Raw genomic sequence first — 23,406 nt, 5'->3', positions numbered from 1 at the left:
CTGGGTTACAAAATTTATTATCGATAGCTGCAGTGTGACCACATTTTGAGAGAACCTTTGCAATTCGCTGCAAAAAATAATAGGCGAATTGCCTGTGGCTAGTGGGTTGAGAGCGAATTCGTGCACGTTTGTTTTTTTTTATAAAACAAATTGTTAAATATACGAACAAAAACATAAAAATTTTAACATAACATAGCAACCAAACGAAAAGTGTCCATTGCGTTAAATATACAAATTGTGAGAACCCTAACTAAGCGACAACAAATTACACATTCAACGAACGGAATTAAGCGAGTCGTGACAAGACCGGAGAGAGAGAGAGTAAGAGTGAGAGCGAACGAGAAAACGAGAACGAACGATAGAAAGAGAGCAAAGACAGCCGCTTTTTACCCTGCACTCTGCCCATACCCCCCCTCTTCTGTTTAGGTTTTTTTTCCTTCAGCTAGTTGTAGTTGTGTGTGAAAAGAAAAGAATTTCCACAGATTTTACGCCGCATAATCCAGAGATATATAGAGCACCCGGACACGACGACGACGACAACGACTACGAAAATGTTAATAAACCTAAAGGTTAAGACTTTGGATGCCCGTACCCACGAATTCAGCATCGACAATGAGGTAATTTTTGAGGTTGTCCGTCCAGAAGCTTCTCTAAGTCAAAAATCCAAGTCGATTTTCCACGTACATTGATATTTCCTCCCATATATATCTGTTGTAGCTTACAATACGTCAGTTCAAGGACCAAATAGCAGAGAAGACCAACATTGCGGCAGAGAATCAGCGCATTATATACCAGGGGCGTGTACTAGCCGACGACAAGCAGGTGAAGGAATACGGTGAGTCATATGATTGCATTGTTTTGTGACAATTGGATGCAATTCAGCCAAATCCAATTATTTATGTGTACCTCTTCCAGATGTCGATGGCAAGGTATTGCATGTAGCCGAACGTCCGCCCTTCTCGCAGCGTGGTGCTAATTATCGCAACAATGATGAACCTATGCGAACCTTTCGCAACGTGTCACGCCCCACACCTGGCTCGATGCGTACACAGCCCTATTTTCGTGCCCTCGATGGTATGCTGGTGGGCACAATGGCCATACCAGTTAACAATCACAATGCAGCGGCCGGGGTAAGTATTTCCCACCCTTGCTTCGGATGCTTATTCAATGATATTTCTTTTGCAGGCCCGCACCGCTCCTCCAAATCGTTTTCCAAACTCATCGTCCTTCTGCATAAACCGCATCACAGTGGCTCTCCACATGATTGACTGTGTCAATAATATAGCCGCCTATCTAGAGAATCCTGCCGTTGGCCTCAACAATCAATCCTTAGACATTCTACAGCGCGGTCGCTGGTCAATGGAATCGACTGTGGTTGAGGTTGGTGTCTCATCCACTGACTTGCCACGCAACAACAACATCATCGATATGGTCCAGGATGCCGTGAATGCAGCTCTCTCGCGTGGCACAAACGGCCGCAACTATACGGTGGTGCAATTGCCCACCGTGTATACCAATGAAAGCGGAGAAACCACTCAGCAGCGCGGAAATGAGATTGACGGTGAAGGTGGTCTAGCAGCCTTGGGAGGACCAGGTAGCGACGGTAGTGGCGAGACTACAGCTGCCGCTGTGATAATTGAAGATGTTATTGAAACAGACGATGAGGCAGCTGATGGTGCTTCAGATCGCTCGACCACACCAACACCAGATGGCACCGATGCCGGTGATGGCAGCGATGGGGCCTTTGGTGGCGAACCTACAGGCACCAGCAGTTTAACAGCTCCAGATACAAATGCTTCCGGCTCTGCTTCGGCTGACGCTGCAGCTTCCACTTCCGCCGCTGGCGGCTCCGCATCCAATATGAATGTTAGCGGCATTGGTCCACGACGTCGCACAAGACCCCAGGTGCTAGCGAATGTTATACAAAATTATCGTAATGTTCAGAATCGCCTGGCGCCGTTTGTGCAACGTTATTATGAAATACTCGAACAGGATCCCGTTTTCGAGGAGAGTGTAAGTCGGATACGTTACGTTTAATTTAGTCTATTCTAATTTTTTCTTGTTGCCCTTACAGGATACAGCCGAAAGGGAGAGTGCTCAACGCATTTTTGATCGAGTTTCTGAGGCTTTTCATTACCTATCCCATGCCCAGCATGCCATCTCTGATCTGATGCTGGATCTGTCACAGCCTGGCCCACGTGTGCTCACATGCCGACCCATTCTGGTGGAGCAAAGCGGTTACATACGATCCAACAATATTTTTGCACCAAATCTAGTGGCCTCACCACTGGCAGAGCTCATACCAAATAGAAACCCAAATGGTGGTGGCCTTGTCAGTGCTCAGCAGCTTTTGGGCACTTTATCCGAACCCACACCTCCATCAACGTCAGCCACTGCTGTAGTTCCGTCTTCAGCTGTTTCGACTGCGACAGCGAGCACTGCGTCTACAGCTAGCAATCCTTTTCAAGATGCTGCAACGCGTGCACATGTGGATGCCATTCGTGCAAATGTGGATGCCGTTAGATCCGTAGCTCAAGCTCTATCCAGTACTGGCAGCACCGCAGACCAAACTCGATCCGACATTTTATCACAAAATTTAGTGGCTGACTTGACCAGTGAAATTATGCACACTATCACTAATCCATCGACAATATCACAAGATGCAATTCATTCGAATGGTGATTTAAGAAATGCCTTGGCCCGTGCCACAGTGGATAGAGTGATAGCAGCTGGTCGTCGTTTTTTGAACAGTGACGATGTTGAAGATCCTGTCGATGAACCAATGGTGGCTCCTTCCAATGTCTCTGGCTCGGCTAGTAGTACTCCACAGTCCCCACAGCAGCCCCAGCAACCGCCACGTCCCGAAATGGGTGAGTAACTATGTGTCCCATCATTAGATGAGTCGATGCCGAATCCCTGTTTCTTCATTCCTTGTCGATTTTCTAGATAACACAGAGCAGCGAGCAGTCCCAAGGCTGCGCCTTTATATGCCCGTGCCCTTGCCACCGCCCAGTAGGTTTTTTTTCTGCCTTTTGAGTTAAACGCTTTCCATAATTTCACTCGCATTTAACTTGCATTCGTCTTTCATTCGACTTGCCATGTTATCTTTGTTGTTCTATAATTTTGTTTGTTACGTTAAATTTTGCCAAGATCCCAATGCCGTTCTCGTTGCCCAAGCTGCCCGTTGTTTATTTATTGCTAATCCCTTCGCCTGAGATAAATGCTAATCCTTTGTGCTTACTTGCAGATCCTCAAGTGCAGATGGCGCGTCTCATTCAAGCTGTTGTCAATAGTTCCACCAATGATGGTGATGTCCGTGTAGAATTCAATTCTCCCAACATTGTGTCAATTAACCTGCCGGTACATGTTATGACTGCTGCAGTACGTCCTGCTCTGACTGGAGCTTCGGGCGCAAGTGCTGCACCCACAGCCACGGCTACGACTACGGCGGGAGCATCACCAGCTCCACCCAATGACATTCAATCGCGTACAGCGGCCAGAATTGGAGAACTTTTCGCCAATGTCCTACCGGCACCAAATGCCAACGCTGCTTCTACCACTGCATCGACAAATACTGCTGGTGCCGGGGCTGCTTCAACCTCCACTGGACGTGATCAACGGGCAACCAATACATTACCGACAACAGCCACCCAAACACGTTCAACATCACGTCCTCAGATACAGCTGGGAGGCAATAACAATTGGGGCGGACGCATTGCACCCACACATACGGCTTTCGATCGCTTCTTGCCCTGTAATAGTCATCATATTCGTGAACCGGAGCTGCTTGCCCAACATAATAACAATAACAACAACAACAATAATCGCAGCACAACAAACGCAGCAGCAGCGCAGCCACCGCCGTTGTCGTCGTCATTGTCAACACCTGGAACAGGCATTGGAGTAGCAGGAATTCCGGTGATGGCAGCCACATCACAACCGCTGACCGGTTCCATATTTGCTGCCGCAGCTGCGGCCGCTGCCGCCAGTGGTGCTCCAAGCCATCGTGGTGAGTATGCGAATTGGGGGACTGGAGGATTGGTTAAGGTGTTTTATTACCGTTAGGCACTGCCAAAACTACGTTGCACGCACGCTTCTTCTCATCCTCATTTACCCTCAATTAACAGAGATGGAAACTAATGTTCAAAATGTTGTACATACTGCGACTTAGTCTACAAGTCGTGAGAATTCCATTTTCCCAACCAGCGGGAACTCAACTCAAATTCAAGTCCGGTTTATGTCTGCAAGTTTGAAGCGAATCCAATTCTTAATTCAATTCAATTCTTATGTATAACATGCTCTCGATAATTTTGTCGAACTTCTGGTTTCCACCTCTGACCATCTTAATTTGCATTCTATCCGTATCATCATCTAGTCATCGCAAATCGCATTCAACGCGGCAACGCCGGCGGTAATACTGTACGCTCCTCATTGGGCCGCCATCGGCATAATCTCGCCAATAGTGAGTCCGGAAGCGGCGGCCATCAGGCCACCTCGGCGATACAGCAGGCAGCATCCTTCGTTGGTCGTGGCAGCACCAATGGGGGCATGCCGAGTCATCGGCGTTTGCGCCCCACGTCAGCATCATCGGCCATAAATCGTGAGTGGCTTGCGACTCGTGTGGCCTTCGTTGGTGGTGGCACCATCAATGCAGGTGTGGCGACCGCCCGCCGCGGCCGTGCACCGGGCATGCGAACAATGCAAAACACCAGCCGCTTATCCCGACAATTTCGCACTATATTCGCTAACCTTTTTAATAATCTGAGAAATAATGCGCAAACAGCTTCGGCAGGCAGCGCTAACGGCGCCGAAGGATTAACTACGGCAACTGCTGGTGCTGGTGCCATTGGTGTCAATACTGCCAATGCATCAGGCAGCCCATCGAACACCGCCACCCACAGCCCCATCACGGCGCCAGGTTCTACCACAGGAACCCCAACAGGAGAAGCAACAACAGCGACAACCGCCTCTGTATTATCACAGTTTGGTGAAGGAACAGCAGATGCAATAGACGATCAATTTAACGAATTGACCAGTATACGTGCCCAGATGCGCACCTTTCTCTATAGCAGCTTGTTTCGAGGTCAAACGATTAACGAGCAAACGATTCCCGGAGCCATTACCCGTGCCCTTAATTGGTTTGACGACAGTCTGATCTATTTGCCGCAATATGAACGACCGGAATATAATTCCCGCCTCTCTTTATACAATATCATTGGCCAGAGTCTGCGCCTTGTCTTTGAGCTGTGTAGTAGTGGTGGTAATCCTTTTTCATTATCACCAGAAGCTTCTAGTTTTAGTAGTACTGGGGCGCAGTTTGAGCAGCGTCTCAAACACATCTGTGACCAGTTTCGGCAACGACTCTACAGTGTGCTATTCCTGTGCTTGGGTAGTACCAATGCGGAATTATATTGGCGCCAACTCATGCGGATATTGTGTGTTCCATTGAGGTCCAGTAAGTTGACCATTGACCATCTACTAGACGGACGAGGGGTTTCTAATAGCGTTTTTCTCCCTAGATTTTTATAATGGAGCCTTGCAGTTTCTGTGCATCTACATCGATCCGACAATTCCATCAGAAACAGACACTGTCGATGCTCAACAGTTCCTTGTCCTGCGCACTGGGATACCGCCTTCAGCCCTACAAGAAGTGAGTATAGTCGAAATATCGAAGACTCCAATGCAATTAAGAGCAATGAATTGTTACAGCAACAACAGATGTTCGACACTGATATTGAAATGCTTGACATGGACGCCGGAGCGAGTAGCAGCAATACGGATCCGGAACCTCTGCCTTCGGTAACTGTTGGCGCCGAACCCTGGCACATAAATTTCCCTAGTGAATGGTTGCCTGTAATAACTCGTGACTTGCAGACACAGACTGAGGTAGGATTTCTTACTAAATGTGATCCTGTGGTTATTATAAAAGGATTCTTTTTTCATATTTACGTCCTTAGACGGACGGAAACTTAATTGCTAAGGATTAATAGAAAAAATTCATGGAAATCTCTTAGAAAAATAACTAACAATACGAGAATGAGCGAGACGGCAAAGATTTGCCAAACAAAAAAAACTACTACTTTATATTTCTTATGCATGAAGCACAATTTGTTTTGTTTATTCTATTAAATTTCACTTTAAATGATTTATAATTAAACTCATATTTTTGTATTCTTCCTCTCCCTCTCTTAGCAAAATCGCTCACAGCCGCCTTACTCTGATGCCTACATATCTGGAATGTCGGCCAAGCGCCGCAAGGTCATACAAGCGGAAAAGCCTACACCGACAGTTGAGTGTCTTATTGCAAACGGTGTGCAAAGGGCCATGCAGGGTGCTGGAATCAATTCGGGCAATGCATCGGCCAGCTCAAGTTCCTCGATTAGCCCAGACGCTGTGATTGATGCCATTGCCAATGATGATGGCATCCAGGCCACATACACAGAGGCCGTGCGTACCAATACCCGCGAGCGGATCAAGCAGGATGTTGACTACAGTCCCAACAAATATCCACAGATTGCCAAGTTTACCGAACAGAAATAGTGTGGGGCAGAGAGACGAGGCGATCACCACTTAGTGCTTGTTGTACATTTAACTTTAAAACAAAAAACAAACATTTGTATTTAATTTAGTTAAGATAAGTTGTGTTTAAAGTCAGGCATTCGTAATGAAACAAATGTTGTTTGGCCCTCTCAGTCAGCATGCGATTTAGAGCGGTATAGAATACACACACACACACACACACCTATTATACAGATTCATATGGAAATCGAATCAAGTTGATAAAAAAAAAAATTATTCATAAAATCGATATTTGTTTCTTTACGGATGTCTTGCTGAAAGCGAGAGAAGGACGAAGAGAAGAAGGTGACAGCCAATTGCAAAAAAGGCATGGACACAAAAAAAAGGATAAGAAAAAGAAAACAAAAAATTAGAAGAGATAAATAAGATGTGCGAAAATCACAGGAATGCTAGCAAATGCTTCTGTTACATATACATATACGAGTCTATACACACGCATATGGGAATATATATTTATATATGTATATATTCGAAGTTACTTCCACATAAAATCTATATATATGATATATATATTCACATACTATATAGAAAACACAAATTTTCAACCATTTTTCGAGGACAACACCAGCAGCAACAACAAAATCAAATAAGGAGGTAACCCACACACACACACACACAACTAAACACACCACACATACAAAGCTACACTTTTATATATATATATATGTACATATATAGAATGCAATTCGGTGCAAATGGCATAAAGCAGCCCACACACGATGATGATTTAATTGAATTTTGACGATGGCGTCTTCAGGTCGGATGACGCAGTGACCACCAGAAAGCAATAGACAACAGAGACCATGACGACAGCCGCCACATTCCAGTCAAAAAGAAAACAACAAAAAAAATTCAATGAAGTATTTTCGAACGATTTGCCCATTGACGTGAGCTTTGATGGCACATGATTGCTATTGATGGAATTGGAATTGGGATAAGGAATTTTTGCAGTCTTTCGAGTGGATAATTATGAATTACAATAACAAGCAACAACAGCAAACAGACAGACAGACAGACTATTAGAGACGAGTCAGCAACAGAAACAACAACAACAACAACCAACTATTATAAGCCTAAAAATCGTCAAATTCACATGACATGATTGACGCCGAATCGCATTGGCATCGGGGCATCATCATCATAATCATCTATCCGTTTATAAAACACCGTGGAATGCCGAGCCTACGCTGCTCTCCTTCTTCTCGTTGTTGATTGTTGTTGTTGTTGTTGTTATTATTATTGTTGGTGGTGGTGTTAGTGTTGGTGTTGTTGTTGCAATCAAAACACGAAAATCTGTCACATGAAAATTGTTCACAATATTTATGTGCAGAATCTAAAAAAGAAAAGAAGAAATACACACATAGATACATATATATAAATATATATGAAAATAAGAAAGGCAAACAAAAACAGCAACAACAACAACAACAAGGAGAAATGAAACAAAAAAAATGTGTACCAATAAATATTAATTATTAATATTTTCCCCTGCTTATTTTCGTCCATAATTTGTTGTGTGTGATTGAATTTTTTTATAAATAGCCTGGCTACGTAATCGATTACATATAATTTTGATAACACTATTTAACAAAACATTGATATCATTGGCTCCACATCAAAGAAACCAAAAAGCTCATCCTACATCACACATTATTATACGCACATCATGAGCAATGAGATTACATAAAAAGGTATGTAAATCCATTTCATCTGTCGCACAAATCATTCACATATCGAATCATCTATGTTTCAGCAAAGATATGATCTTTATTTGATGGGGATGGATTGATGCATCCTGGTGGTGATGACTGGTGAATTGATTGTTATTTCCTATGTTTTTGTTTTTTTTTTTTTTCGGTAAGTTTCAGTTGGTTTTCTCAAAATCATCATTAACTTTTAGAATATGTTTCCAATTATTTTTCGCTAAACAAAGGAGTATCTTGTTTCTTTTTTACTGCTTTGCTGTTTGTAAGGAACTGCAAAAAGGCAATATTATAGAAAGATTTAAAATATCTATGGATTATATAAAGATTAATTCATTTGATTTGCAATAGGTATATACTCATTTTTCGTAATCTATTTACTTAATATATGTTTTGTCCCTTTCCTTAACTAATCAATGTTTGATTAGATAACTTCCACACGTCGTTATATACCTTTTCGTTTGGGAGGTTCTTCCTTATATGTACGATTTACAATAACAATACCTTAAATATATAAAAAAATATATCCAATCCAAATCTTTAGGCTTCTATGCGCGGGCTAGGAGTTCATTTTGAACATATGGTTGTCTTAGTGAAAGAGTCTTAGAATTATTTGAAGAATCTGAATCTGGTAGACGATTTGTGCGACAAAATTAAACCGCCCTATTGAATGAGCAATGTAACCCAGACTTAGCACTAACTAACAATGGCAAGAATAATAACAAGCTGCCTTTAAAGTGACAGAAGAGTCTTCGAACAAAATGGTGGATATTTGACTTAGATTAGACTTAGACTTGAAAACTCCATTATGCAAATAATAGAAATCTTGTTATACAATCTTATATGTATATCGTATATAACATAGCTAATTCTTAATTTCTAATCAAATAATGAATTCGCATTGTGTTCTCATATAATTTTCTTTTCATTGATTTGGTATACATATGTAAATCCCTTCTTTTTTTTTACTAACAAATGTATAAATCAATCTCTATATAATATACATATGAACATATGTATAATCAATAAGTGAAGAAAGTTTAATTAGTTTGAGTCCTTACAAAGAGAATGCAATATTTCTAAAGGCAGTTGTTAGATTGATACAAAATTTATAGTTTGTGTTGCAGTGTAAATTATGATTCATAATCTAAGAAAATAATACACATATTTAAAACTATATTTTCTGGAATTTTCTCAATTGACTAAGATAAAGAAAAAGAAATATAGAATACAGTGGCGGCTAATGATTTCTTCTACTTAAGAGAGATCGTCACAATCTAACGTCATTTAATTAGAAAATTGAGAAATGTTTTTTTTTTTGTTTGTTGTATTACTATACCAAGTTAGTTAATTGGCTTTTCGTGGAATACGTTCTGATATAAATCAAAAAAATTTTGTTGGAATTAATGAAGTAGGTTTCTAAGGAAAACCGAATTTAAAGATTTGCAGTTGAGTAAATGTTTAATTCAAGACAGTAAAAAGATGAAGGATAGAAATTTCCATGACTCATAATTTATCTTGTAAAATCTAAAACAATGTAGATAGAAAATGTGAAAATTCTATCAAAACATTTTGATTATATCTTTTCATGAAATCTACTGCAACTTTAGGGTAGAAGATGTTGCATTAGGGTTGAAATTCGATTATAAAATTTTGAAATTAACTTATGAAATGTACAAAATCAAAGCAACTGCACATTAATAATTTAAATTTAAGGCATAGAGATAGCATAAGATAGAGAGAGGAAGAAAATTTGTTGTTTAGTGTAAACGATGCAACTGTATTTGTTAATGTTAAAAATAACCATGCCAAGGCTGCGGAGGCGGAGTTGTCACCAAGCAGCAGAGAAATTGCCACTTCCACTTGCAACAGCAGCAGCAGCAGTGGCAGCAACACAGTGGCAAGTTCCCCACAACACATCACATCAGATCACATCACATGATGATTAATTGCATACCCCAAGAGAAGCAGAGAGCAGGAGCCATCAACAGAGACGACCATCATGATCATCATCATAATGATGATCAGGCATTGGCACGCGCATTTTGGTCTGGGATCTTCTGGGATGTGGTTGTGAATGTGAATGTGGACCCAGGGGGAATGCATGGAATTTGCAGCATACAAGGCATTTAAGGGGCTTTGGTTAATTATGTATGCGCCAGAACTTTAAAATAAATTAAAGCTGCGGACTTTGATGCATGGCCCATGGATGGGGCTGGCGCCAATGGAAAATTTTCATTAACCATGGGACTGCAATAATGGTTTGGCACACAAACACACGCAGGAATACAGAAACAGGCCCCGAAACCCAATGCCAATGACAGATTGATAAGAAAAAGTTTTGCACTAATTATCTTGGCCAATATTTGCATTAACAATCAATAATCATAACAAGAAGACCAAGAATCCAAACCGGCAACAAGCCAATAATTTCCATTCAATTAGCAGCAAAGTGCAGCGGCATTAAGTGAAATCTCTGGGATCTTTCCTCGTCACCCTCATCTAAATAGAATGTCATAATTAAAAACATTTCTCGGTGATTTCTTCTACAAGATAATTGTTAAAACGCATGTTTTCAGATTTCCATGTGAAGGACAATTTATCACCAGAGATAGAGACCATGTGTGTGTGTGAGTGAGTGTGAGTGTGTGTGCACACATGATGATGATAATGATGCCCCCATACATAGATCAATGTTGAGTGCAACTCCCAGAATCTCTTGCTCAAAGGGGGCATCTCAGGCAGCAATGGAACTGGCACTAGCACGCACAACAACGCAGCCGGCATAGGCATCGGCATCAGCATCAGCATCGGAATCTCAGCATCAGCAACGGCGCCGGCATATTGAGATTGAGATTGATGCCTGGCGCCGTCCAACAACTCGTAGCCAGGCAGCAGGAACACATGTAATTGAGTGTTGTGGACAATTACACGAGTGCGCCTACTAGGTAGGCCAAAAAAAAAAAAAGAAGACAAGAGAAACACAACACACACACACAAATACACACAAGTTTTGCATCTAGTTACTACCAAAAACGCGCTCAAAGTTCTCGCAAAGAGTAAGAGACTAAATCAACTAATACTATACACAACGACGACAATCAACCATCCATCCAACCAACCAACCAACCAATCGACCAATCGACCGACCCGACAGACAGACCGACACAAGTAATGAAGAACGAAGATGTTGCTGCTGTTGCCGTTGCCGTTGTCGTTGTCGTTTCTGTTGCTGCTGTTGTCGTTGTTGTCTCTCGAGCAGTAGCAGAGACGCCAGCAGCAGCACCCATCACAATAACAACAGCAGCAACAACAACAACAACACCAACAGATGGCGGATCGATCCTCAGCGATTTCATTCCCCATTCCCAGTCGCAAACGGACCGTGTTGGAATAAAGACGTGATCATCGGGCTAACCCCAACCAATATATGTATATATAAACACATATATAAAACATATGTAGATAGGAATCTCATCTTAAACATCTCAATCTCAAATATTTCGCGCTAATTTCGAATCAAAAGAATCAAAATATATATATATAAATATATTTTGTAATTTTTTTTTTTTGGGTTTTTTTTTTTATTTTTTGTTTGGTTTTCCCCCAAAAAAATAACTGAATGTTCTTTTTTGTTATATATATATATATATATATAAAGAGACTGAGCCCTAGAGCTAGGCCAGCTTAAAGATTTGGAGAAGCGCGCAAAAATCGAAACAAAAAAAAAAACCAAACCTAGCGGAACAATCTATATACTTGTGTATATACACATATATGTATATATATGTTGAAATTTGATACCATTCTTTGCGTGGAAAGTGAGCAATTTTCAAAGGAAAAGACACATAAGTATGGAAACTCCCATAAGTATGCACATATGTGAATACTAGTGTTTCGTTTCGGTGTGTGTGTTTCGTTTTTCCTCTTGTGTTGGTGGCGGTGTTGTTGTTGTTGTTTCCGGAAAACTACAACCATCATCCGAGGAGACATTCAAGTAGCAGCAGCAGCAGCAACAGCAGAAGAAGGCGCACAAAAAATCCGTGTTTACAGTACATAAGACGCCGTGCAACGAAGCGGAGTGTGTTGTGTGTGCAGCAACAGATTTTGCTCAAAACAAACAGCAACAAAAAAAAAAAAAGAAAGAAAAAACGAAAAGAAAAGAAGAAAAAACCCAAAGTTATTTTTTTCCGGTGAATGGTGAAAATTTGAAAATTGAGAATCCAATTTTGTGTGTTTTTGTGCGTGTGACATTACCTATTTTTGTGGTTTTGTTAACAATTGATTGACTGACTGATTGATTGATTGATTGATGCAAATATGACTTCACTAGTTTATACCGTTTTCCACATTGCCACACTGCATTGCTCGGTGCGGCCAGAAATCTCGCCTTGCACATGCGAAACGGGCAAATCGATGAACCATGTGGAACTCTCGTGCGAGAAGCTCGAATCCTTTAATGCGGTGGTCGATAGCTTGGCCAATAAGCTGAATCCGGATCTAAATATTGAATTGAAAATAACCCATTCACAGCTCGATGATTTGGAGATGAGATCGTTTACGGATATGAATTTCAATTTATACAAGTTACGAATGCAATGGAATGAATTAAGGTACATGAACAAAACAAATGAATACATTAAATTGAGATCGATATTTCATTGACGAGTGGGTAGGGGAAAGCATTAAGCATATGCCAAGTGGTAGTGGGTTTTGTTTTTCTTGTCGAAATTGAGACAGAATTTTCCGCTTGCTGGCCATATCAATTTAGGTTCCTTAAACCCAATAAAAAAAAAACAAATGAGAAGAAAAACAAAAAACAAACCAAACAAAAAAAAAAAACAATAAAGAAAAACAAATTATACATTATACACTCTCGGTATTTATGTAAAACAAGAAAAGTGCTTACAGCAGCCATCAGCCAACCAACAACTTATCCTCCCCCTCTTCCTCTGGTCCACCTCCTCAAGTAAATAGATACTAAAACAATAATAATGACAATTTTGTTTACGTCAAAAAGCATTTGCTTATTATCATTTATTGGGACAAATTGATATGCAGATGAAGCTGGAGATGCAGATGCGCAGAGACTCACATCCATCCATCCATCCATCCATCCTCACAGTCAAAGCCAAGTCATAATTATAATTTAATTTTTCAATTAGCAAAATTTAAAGTCCCCATGGCTCTGTGGAATACTAGAACCAGAGACACAGAGCCAAAGCCAGAGCCAGAGCTCGATCAGCTTGATTTTTACCAAACAAACAAAACAAAAAATTATACACATAGACAAAAAAAAAATGAACCTGAAATTGATACAAATTACGAAATATATATATATATATTCCGATCTCTATCATAATAATAATGCCAACAACTAAACTAAACATCTCTCTCTATCTCTCTTTCTCTCACACTCTAAGGTGCTATGGTGGAGCCCCACCATTTCGATTTTTTATTTGTATTTTGTTGTTGTTGTTTTTTTTGTTTTAAATTGATAATTGAAACGAGATGAGAAGAATTGAATGTGGCTTATCAATTGCTATATAATGTGCTAGAGGTATATAAGAAGTATATTCAATAATTTCATCTGCTCTTTCATATAACACACACACACATAGACCAGCTTTTATAGAAGGAAAAGGAAGAGGAGCAAAAGGAGGAGTATGAAAAAAAAAACTCACAAATATAATAAGAAAAGAAATTGATTATTGCAATATTATTTATTGAAATCGATTTTCAGCGAGGGAGTCAATCGCGCGGGGGCAATTTGTGTGTGCACGTTTTCCAACTTGGACTCTGAATGAATTTCAATTGTACTTTACTTTTGTTTTTGCATTCAATACTAAGTACAGATATATATATATATACATATATACTTATATATATTGCAATTATAATTATAAATATTGTCATCCCATTTATAAGCACACACTGCGTGTGTGTGTGTGTGTGTGTGTGTCTATATGTATCTGTATCTCTGTAGTATACTATGTAGAGAGATGGCCATTCAAGCCTATTTCATAAGCGCCTGTACCGGGGTTCATTGATATTTGACTTCGCTGCTTGGGATGTGAATAACAACAAAATAATTTCAATTCAATTCGATACGAGTCTTAAAAAACAAAAACGAAATGTGTCAAGATCCAATCCCCAATTCATACAAAGAAGTCATTTCATCATATACATATGTACATATATATAAATCTCTGTACTATATATCTCAGTTTTTGCCAACCATCGATTGCATTTCCATCTCATTGTAGATGTCAAACAGAGACAATATGTAAAAGTGAATGATTTAATTATTTCAGTTAATCGAATCAGTTTCTCAATCTTTCACCTCCTCCTCCTCCTCCTGCTTCTCCATCTATACTTTGCTCATCGTCATCATCATCATCATCATCAACATGTTACTCTCCTCCCCTGTTCCAGTGCCGTGCTCTCCCCCGTTCTACTACTACTCCTCCTCTTCACTTTTTTACATTGATGTCAATTTATAATAATTGACCTATTGCCTTAATATCGCGCTCTGACCAAATCATACCAGCCATACCGACCAGAGCCAGAGCCAAGTCAGGAAAAATACCGCTACTGCATGGCTCTTCTGTGTGTGAGTGTGTTTGTGATGCGTGTGTGTGTGTGTATATGTTGATTCTGTGAATATTCGTCATATCAGTAACGCGTGGCATTTCCAACTGTCTGTGATTCAGGCGTGATCAATTCGAACAAAAAATCCCTCCTATAAGCCTACAAAATGAGTTAACAAAATTATGTATTTAAAAATTTTAAAAATCGATACACATATATACAAATATGCTCTCTTACCTGGTAACACAAAATTCGCAATAATTAGCATACAACATTTTTATTAAGAACTTTATTTTGGGGACTTTAACTTTATTTAATTTCATGGCTTTGTTATCATTCAAAAGAAATTATAGTCAGGTAAATCGTTTTCTTTGGTAAATCAATTTCAGGATTGACTACTTGAAATATTTCTAAGGTGATATTTACATTAACAAAAAGACAATTTAAAAGTCTATTAAATAGATAAAAACCCGAGAACGAGAGAATATTCAAATCAATTTTGAAAAAAGTAGTCGAAATGTCAAAGTTTACTTTAAGTTCATGTTAAACATAAGTAAAAGTAAAAACATAATATTATATAAATATTTGAATATTCTTTTTAAAATTTATAACTGCCTTAGAATAAATATAGAAAGCAAATAAACGAAATGTTATAAAAAGAGACAAGTGTTCTTCTAAGAAAAACTCCAAAAAATCCCATTTTATCATCAAATTGCTAAGACATAATATGAAATATTTCTTATTTTATACTCTTATAAACCGTGGGAACTCTTTTTTAAAGCTGTTTTTAACTGGAAAGTAAAGTTATTAAGCAATCTCCCTAGAATTTGACACGCATCTTTTTTAAATTGTTTAATTCTACACTGCATTCTTATATTTCAAAATTTCTAATAATTTTTTTTTAAAGTAAAAAGTATTTTACTACTATAAAAGCTATGGGAAATTCACGTCCAAATTTAGGTTTCTTTTACATGAAATTTTAAAAGTATAATTTTTATAGATTTAGATAGATTTTTTTTGGGATCCTTCAAATTTGAATATTTAACCAATTTTTTTTGCTAGATATTAACCTCTTGAAATGCATCGAAACCTTGGTTATTAATCGGTTAAAGGTTGCGAAGAAGACCATTATAACCATGGCCAAAAGATTAAGCCGGTTATTTGTGGTGCTATTTTAAAAACCCTTAAGTTCTATCATCAGTAGCCGATTACTATATCTAGCTAAAGATTGTCAAAAGTGAAAAGGCCATACCTCATATCTCTGATTCCAAAAGCAGTTAAGAATTACAACTATATTAATTGAAAAATGGCAAATATAAGATCTGATCATAAATTTCAAACTTATTCGAACAATATTTACGTATAAGAGTTGTTTTACTTATAATTATAAGTCTAAACCAAATAAATCAAGTACATGAGCGATTCCTATTAACCAGAGATGATGATGCGGGGATTCTGATAAGAACAGGCATTACTTTTTCTTATTTTAATGTTATTTACTTATTCGTAATAATCTTTCATGCACACTTTGAGTTTGTTTTTTTTTTTTTATTTCTTCTTTTTTTTTATAGCTGGCGCCAAAATAATAAACTCAATTTTTATGATCGGGTTTTATGACCAGTTTGACAATCGGAATGTATTATATAGATGATTTGCGGCAACTATTGCCATAGAGATTAAAAGAAATCTGTGTGTGTGTGTGTGTGTGTGTAGAGTAGGGGAGAACTTGGGGCAGGACATTTTGAGTTTTGAGATTTCATTTTGAAGAATGAGTTACATAGTATGGTAATATAATGCATTTTCTCAGGCTGATAAGAAACTTTACCATGTGATGCACACACACACACTCACACACTCTCTTCCCCTCTCTCTTTGTCTCATTCCTACTAGTATGTATTATGGCTATATGTTCAATCACTCGCTGATTTGTTTAAGGCTATTTTAATATTATTAATTTTATTATCAAAGTGCAGCAGCGCGCTTAGCCCTGAGAAAGTGCGAAACGAAAGTGTTGACTGTGACTTTTCCCCCTTCTTTCTATCTCTCTGTCTCTCCCTTTTTCTCTCGTGAGTCTCTGATCTTGACAATTAATTATGATCGATAATTTATGTGATGTGATGTGATGATGTTCAGTTTGAATCATGGAATATTTTCAATTATGTCTGGACATGTCTGTCTTGATAACAAAAGTTCTATGGTAAAGGCAATCCCAGTTTACTAACAAAAAAAAAAAAAACATAATGCTTATAGTGGAATTAAATGTGAAAGTATACTCACATACACACACATACGCAAAGAAATATATTTTGTTATTATTATTATTTTTTTTGGATGGATGGATTCAACGTCAATAAACCCCAAACCCCCACAAAGTCGACCATCTAATAATGATTACTTCGAAATGGAATGTTCCGCAGTTGTTGTTGTTGTTGTTGCTGTTTTTTTTTTGTTTTGGTTGTTATTGTTTTTACTCTCCGGGGTCAGTCAGCCTCAGGCAAAGTCTGTGTTTTTGTGGGTAGGTGGTGCTGGAGGAGGAGTAGAAGGAGGAGGAGGTGGAGCAACAGCAAATGGCGGTGCGAGGAGAAATTATGAGAAAAAACAGGCAGCCCAATTGAATTTTATTATTACGTTCAATCAATGATCAAGAGGGCAGTTTAGGTCGTGTGACAATTATATGTCTGACGTTAAGGAATTGTAGATATAGTCAGTGAGTCTTCACATACAGACAAATATGATGTACACACATACATATGTGTGTGTGTGTGTATATAATATGATCAATTCCTTTATTGCATTGTCTCAACTATATTATACATATATAATTATCATCCTTCTAACAGCATCTACCTAAGGAGAAGGCCATCGCCTTTGGTTTTCTTTTTTTGTTACATAATTCTGTTAGCTCTTCACCTGACTGGACATGTGTCGCAGGTCCCTCATTGCCATAGCTGGACCAGCTATCAATCATGATCATGTGTCTCATCTAAAAATAGATACTGCCAATCAACAATCAGTCAGTCAGACGGTAGAAGCTCCACCACCTCACCAGCTCACCAATAACGGGCGCCAAGGATGTCCAGTCCATGTCCCCATCCCAGTTCAATTGGATATGCAATTTACACGCCACAACTAGCCAGTCGACCAGCCCAGTTCCCATCATGAATAATGCGTCAGTTTGGCGCCTCAATGGCGACAACTTAATAGCCCCCAATGAAGATCCCAACCTCCCATGCCTCGTTAGTTACATCTTGGCCACTGGCACCTGCTTTGCAGGAGATTCTCAAGAAGAGGGAAGGGGGAAGATCCAGTTTCATTGCTCGAGTTTATTGATTCTATCAATATTATATATTATCAACTACAAATTCTCAGTCAGTCAATCAGTTTAACCAAACAAGAAAATAACAAATCATGGCTCAATTGCCAATCTCCATATTTATGTAAAAATCAATTTTCCATTCGTTGAATTTCCTTTTCAAACTTCGAACTATTATATCATATTTATTCTTAGATAGCAGCAGTTGGCAGTCGGTTAATTGACTGATTGATTGACTGATAAATGCCCATCAAACGATGTGATTGCATTTGTCAGGTTTCGTTTCGTTTCTTTTCTTTTTTTTTCATTCTATTTTCTTACAAAGAAAATGTGGCCAAAGATTGAGACCATTTCATGCAATTCTTAAGGTTTTGCAGTATTTTTTAAGAGATTGCTAGTCAATTACTTGAATCAGTTGGGTTAATTTAATAGTTTATAAAATAATATTTGCATTTCATCATCAAAATTAACGAATATGAAACTGCTTAAAACGTTATTGGTTTTATCGTAAATTCAAAACCGCTAAATAAATGTATTAATCTTACTCTATTTTTACACATTTTTATTTTAAAATCAACTATTTTTATTTTTCGAATTATATTAAATCAATAAGAGTTGGGAATAGATTACATGGTTATAGCTCGTATCAAGTAGTCTTAGCCTCGAATACTAATGCAACAAATATCTGCAAACGTAAACTTTGCCCCCTAAAGTATGCAATATGCTGGAAAAATCTTCACTATTTTTAACAAATCTATATCTTTTTATATGCCTTGTAACTTAACGAAACTCTATTAATAATGTTTGCTTTGAAAATGTTTAAAAAATTGACTTCTTGGGTGCAAATGCAATGTCTATTGCATACTTTTATCCTTTTAACAGCCTTTGATCCGGTGTCTTCTTTTATGTATTGTTTTAATCAAATGGTTAACGAAACTCAAAATTAGTAAATTTATTACACAAATTTGTATGTGTTGCTTTTGGACCTTTTGCATTAGATTTCTGGTAGATTTCAAAGATAAATCTGCAATTAATCCATTCGGACTTTATTCACTTTTTAGTGCTGCTGAAATATGTTTAGTCATTGTTATTATATATATTGAATTCATTAATGATGCTGTTGAGTTTTTTTTGTGTTGTTGTTAATTGTTGTTTTGTCTAACAGCAAATATATGTAAATTAGCAGTGATTATTGCTCAAATGAGAGCTTTAACATTAAGCTGCATTCAGTTCTTCATTCGTATGGATTGATTGTTTTTATTGATAAAAGTCTGGACGAAGTTTATTGATGTCGGGAAGCAGAAGAAGTTAGTCTTTGAGTCATTGGGAGGCAAAATATTCACTTCAAAATAGATGTAATAGAATGATCATTTCTTAGTCATAGTCAAGAAATGTTTTACTAAAAGAATTAATTGAATAGTCTAGGCTGGTTTCCCAACGAATTTGTCTTACTGACAAATCCTTGATAAAAATTAAGGAATACTAAATATTTTGCCACACCCAATGCAAAGAAAGATTCCATAGTCATGTGACAACTTACTCCACTAGAAGAACAGGAGAAGCTACAAAGATCATCTACAGAAGATTTGTTTTAAAGTCAACAAAACAACTTGTTTGTTTTCGACTTTTTCCATATGGAAAGTGGGCAAACATAGAATTTTGAAACAATTTACCCTCTTTATAAGGTGGTTTGATACATATCTAAAAATGTAGGAGAAGTATTTCTGATTTGATTTGCATTCATTTTTGATATTTGAAGTTTCTTGATTGCAATGTCGGGAGAGAATTGTATATTGCAAAATGGGAATGCTATTGCATAGAGTATGCATTTAGTATACTACTCTAGTATAGGTAAAAATATGATGGTATATGAGTCGCATACTCACTCACTCATTCGTCAGACGATTCCCATTTGGATTCATTGCAAAATTTTGAATTTCTAATGGCATTTCTTGTATACTTTCCTATTTATAGATCGCTGCCCGAACTGCCATTCCGTGGGTTATCGAATGTCACCTACCTAAGCGTCGGTGACAACGAACTCGACGAGATTCCAAAGCATGTCTTGAACCATATGCCGCGACTGCTAACGCTGGACATTGGGCGATGTAACATACAGGCTGTGCAGCAGGAAGATTTCAAAGGCATACAGATGGTGACGAATCTCATATTACCGAGCAATAATATCAATCGATTGGATAGAGGATCATTTCCGCTCAGTTTGCAGATATTGCATTTGGGTCGAAATCAGATAGAGTCGTTGAATGGGTCCCTGCACGAGTTGGATAAGCTGCAATCGCTGTTTATTAATGCGAACAACATCAGTAATCTGGATGGTGAGCTACCGGATGGGAGTATACTGAAGCTATTGATGGCCCACAATAATCGATTGGAAAGGCTGCCGGCCAATATGGCAAAAATGATGAATTTGGAGACAATTCACTTGCATTTCAATCGCTTGCGTTCGTTTGATGGCGTCCTGAAACATGCCAAATATCTGAATGAACTGTATGCCAATAACAATGAGCTGGAATACTTGGCCCAGGATGAGTTCCAGATGTGCGAACTAATGGAGACTCTGCATTTGGATTGTAATCACATACGCTCGCTGAACTCGTCGTTGCACTCCATGGGCAAACTGAAGATAGCAAATTTCTCTTTCAACGAGATCGAAGAGTTCTCCATGGAGGAGCTGCACGGCTTGCGTTCGCTCAAGTTGCTCGATTTGTCCAATAATCGTATACAACGTCTGATACCCAGTCGTAATAGCATCAAGGATTTGCCATTGCGTGATCTACATTTGGATAACAATCAAATAATCACTTTGGACTCTGCCCTGGCTGGCTTGGGCAATCTGCGTCTTTTGAATTTGCCCCACAACAAGCTAAAGTACATATTGCCCAGCGATTTTGAAGGCATGCATATTCTGGAGTTACTGGATATGACTGGAAATCAATTGACCGAACTGAAACCATTGGAAAATGTAAGAAAAGAAACAATTGATGGGTTACCACTTGGGATTACAACTTTTTCTTTTGGTTTTGCAGACAATCCTGCCCAGTCTTAGGATCCTGAAGGTTGCCTTTAACAATATCACCAAACTGGAACGAGATTTTCATGGTCTGCCTGTTTTGTGTCAGGTTAATCTGACCAATAATCAGATAATGTCCATATCGAGCGAACTAGTTAGTAATACGCGCTGCAAGAATCACAATGTGGCTGGAAAACTGGAAATGTATCTGGATGGTGAGTGAGCAAATGACTTCAAATCCACAAGGATTTCCTTCCATAACCAACTGTTTTTTTTTATTATAGATAATCCCATAATGTGTGAGGTGGGACTCAATGAGATTTGTCGTCTAATGGCTGCCCAGGATGCACGTATACGAGGACGTTCGCAGTGCTTTGAGAATGACCAGGAGGTGTGCACAGTGTTGCCGATGCTGTACAAGATTGATTTGCCGCTGCTGGTGACCCAGTTAAATGAGAAGCAAATGATTGTGCCATCGCCGATTCTATTGCCACCGATAATAGCAACGTTGGGTCAACCGATAATCAATCCAGTGATTTTAGCCCCGCCAGTGACCCTTGAAGTGACCACGACACCGGCTCCAATACCGTCTACAACGCCGGCTCCGCCAACTCCGGCAGCATCTGTGGCTCCCTCTGTGCTGCTGGCCGTGGAGTTAGAGAAGGACCTTAATGAGACGACAATAACTATGCCAGCTATCACGAATCCGAACACGACTACAGCGACAACAACATCGACCACAACAACAACTACAACAGCAGCGACAACAACAACAACAACTCTCCTCAGTCAATTGGGAGCCACCGAGGTGGTAACCACCACAGCACCCACCACCACTACAACCAGTACAAGAACTCCAAAGCCAAATGAAACCTTGCCCGTTATCCTGGACATTGAGGAGCCAACAAATTTAACACCCAATGTAGCGGATCCCAATGGCAATGAAACTGCGGGGCTAAGCCCCAAGGAACAACAGGAGCAGGAGGATGCGGTTGTATCCCCCGTGGATGTGGATGAACAGCGTCACGAGCAGGCACATGAGCGAGATCATGATCACGATCATGATTCGGTGGCCAAAACAGAATACGAAACGGTGGAGTATATACCGAATCTGGTGCAGCCTGCCATGGCTGCGCCTACGCCACCGCCGCCAAGTAAAATGAATCTTCTCGAGGAGGACTCGGATTCAGTGTCCAATTCCGTGCACGAGGAATATCCGCATGCAGCACAGAGCTTGCAAATACCCGAGGAACCGCCCGAGGAGTAAACGCAGATAGGAGGGAAGGATTCAGTTCAAGATCGCCGGAATTGGCTTGGTGGGCAGTGGGCAACGGGCTGAGCAGCATGCAAAGTGGAGGATCGCGAGAACGAGAATTGGATTGTATGCTTTAAGTTAATTTAGTTTTTATGATTTATTTAAGCTGATGGCAAAAATCGAGCAGTTTTTGTTGAGTTATTATATTCAAATTCGAATTCATTTTGGAGGGGGGCGACAGGCATTTTGTATGATCGATCGACTAGTGCGTGTTGGAGCCTATATATATATATACATAAATATATATACATAAACACACACACACACATATATATATGTATATATATATATATATATATATTTAAAAACTGTATACACAAACAAATACACATACATACATAAATACACATATATATATATATATATGTACGTTGAATATCTGAAAGTAGGTACTTAGCATTACAAAAATAAAAAACAAAAACAACGACCAACAACAAGAACAAAAAAATGCATCAAGCTAATGTTAAAACAAACAAAAAATATCGAAATAAACAACAAAAACCACACACCCATACACACACGCACAAACAGTAGAAACGCACATACACCATACACACACACAAACATATACATATATTGTTATCAGTTCGTTAACAAATGAAATTAGAGCTTAATTATATGAAGAAAATCAAAATAAATGTAAAATTTGAAAAATAAGTGCCAATTCGTTGTCATCCTAGTAAAGCTGGAAATAACATCGATGGTACTATCGATACATCGATGGTTTTATATTTGATGTTTGGCCAGCACTATCGAGCGTCCAACTTTTAAAAAATCGTAGAGAAAGGTAGCAACATCGAGCAAAGGAGTCGAACATCGAACAAAAGAGTGGCTCAATTTGAGCTGCGTGAGCGTCCCAAAGAGCAATTACCTT

General features: G+C 38.9%; 2 protein-coding genes and 1 long non-coding RNA gene across 4 annotated transcripts; all 3 read left to right on the top strand.

Annotated features, from left to right (window-relative positions):
* The first annotated feature begins 88 nt into the window (after positions 1 to 88).
* LOC6639084 (large proline-rich protein BAG6) lies at positions 89 to 7,579 on the top strand. Of its 2 annotated transcripts, XM_023181759.2 has the most exons (11): positions 89 to 617; positions 718 to 835; positions 916 to 1,130; positions 1,186 to 2,013; positions 2,075 to 2,870; positions 2,947 to 3,012; positions 3,248 to 4,009; positions 4,784 to 5,455; positions 5,520 to 5,650; positions 5,710 to 5,886; positions 6,193 to 7,579. In XM_023181759.2, exons 1-11 carry the CDS (start codon positions 552 to 554, stop codon positions 6,538 to 6,540), a joined length of 4,179 nt encoding a protein of 1,392 aa, XP_023037527.1. In that variant the 5' UTR covers positions 89 to 551; the 3' UTR covers positions 6,541 to 7,579. The 2 variants fall into 2 exon arrangements, with proteins under 2 accessions (XP_023037527.1, XP_002062164.2); XM_002062128.4 differs by lacking the exon at positions 2,947 to 3,012 and having other exon boundaries at positions 90 to 617.
* A 447-nt stretch (positions 7,580 to 8,026) lies between these two features.
* On the top strand, positions 8,027 to 8,528 carry LOC124460721. The gene is made up of 2 exons (XR_006954737.1): positions 8,027 to 8,270; positions 8,333 to 8,528. It is a non-coding gene; the product is annotated as an uncharacterized LOC124460721 (long non-coding RNA).
* A 3,997-nt stretch (positions 8,529 to 12,525) lies between these two features.
* LOC6639085 (protein artichoke) lies at positions 12,526 to 22,678 on the top strand. Its single transcript, XM_002062129.4, has 4 exons — positions 12,526 to 12,895; positions 20,161 to 21,169; positions 21,234 to 21,432; positions 21,502 to 22,678. The coding sequence occupies exons 1-4, from the start codon at positions 12,603 to 12,605 to the stop codon at positions 22,482 to 22,484; spliced, it is 2,484 nt and encodes an 827-aa protein (XP_002062165.1). The 5' UTR covers positions 12,526 to 12,602; the 3' UTR covers positions 22,485 to 22,678.
* The last annotated feature ends 728 nt before the right edge of the window (positions 22,679 to 23,406 follow it).

This window comes from Drosophila willistoni, assembly GCF_018902025.1.
Source record: "Drosophila willistoni isolate 14030-0811.24 chromosome XR unlocalized genomic scaffold, UCI_dwil_1.1 Seg144, whole genome shotgun sequence".
Taxonomy (NCBI): domain Eukaryota; kingdom Metazoa; phylum Arthropoda; class Insecta; order Diptera; family Drosophilidae; genus Drosophila; species Drosophila willistoni.
Note: the sequence above shows the minus strand (reverse complement) of the source record. Positions and strands in the feature narration are given on the sequence as shown.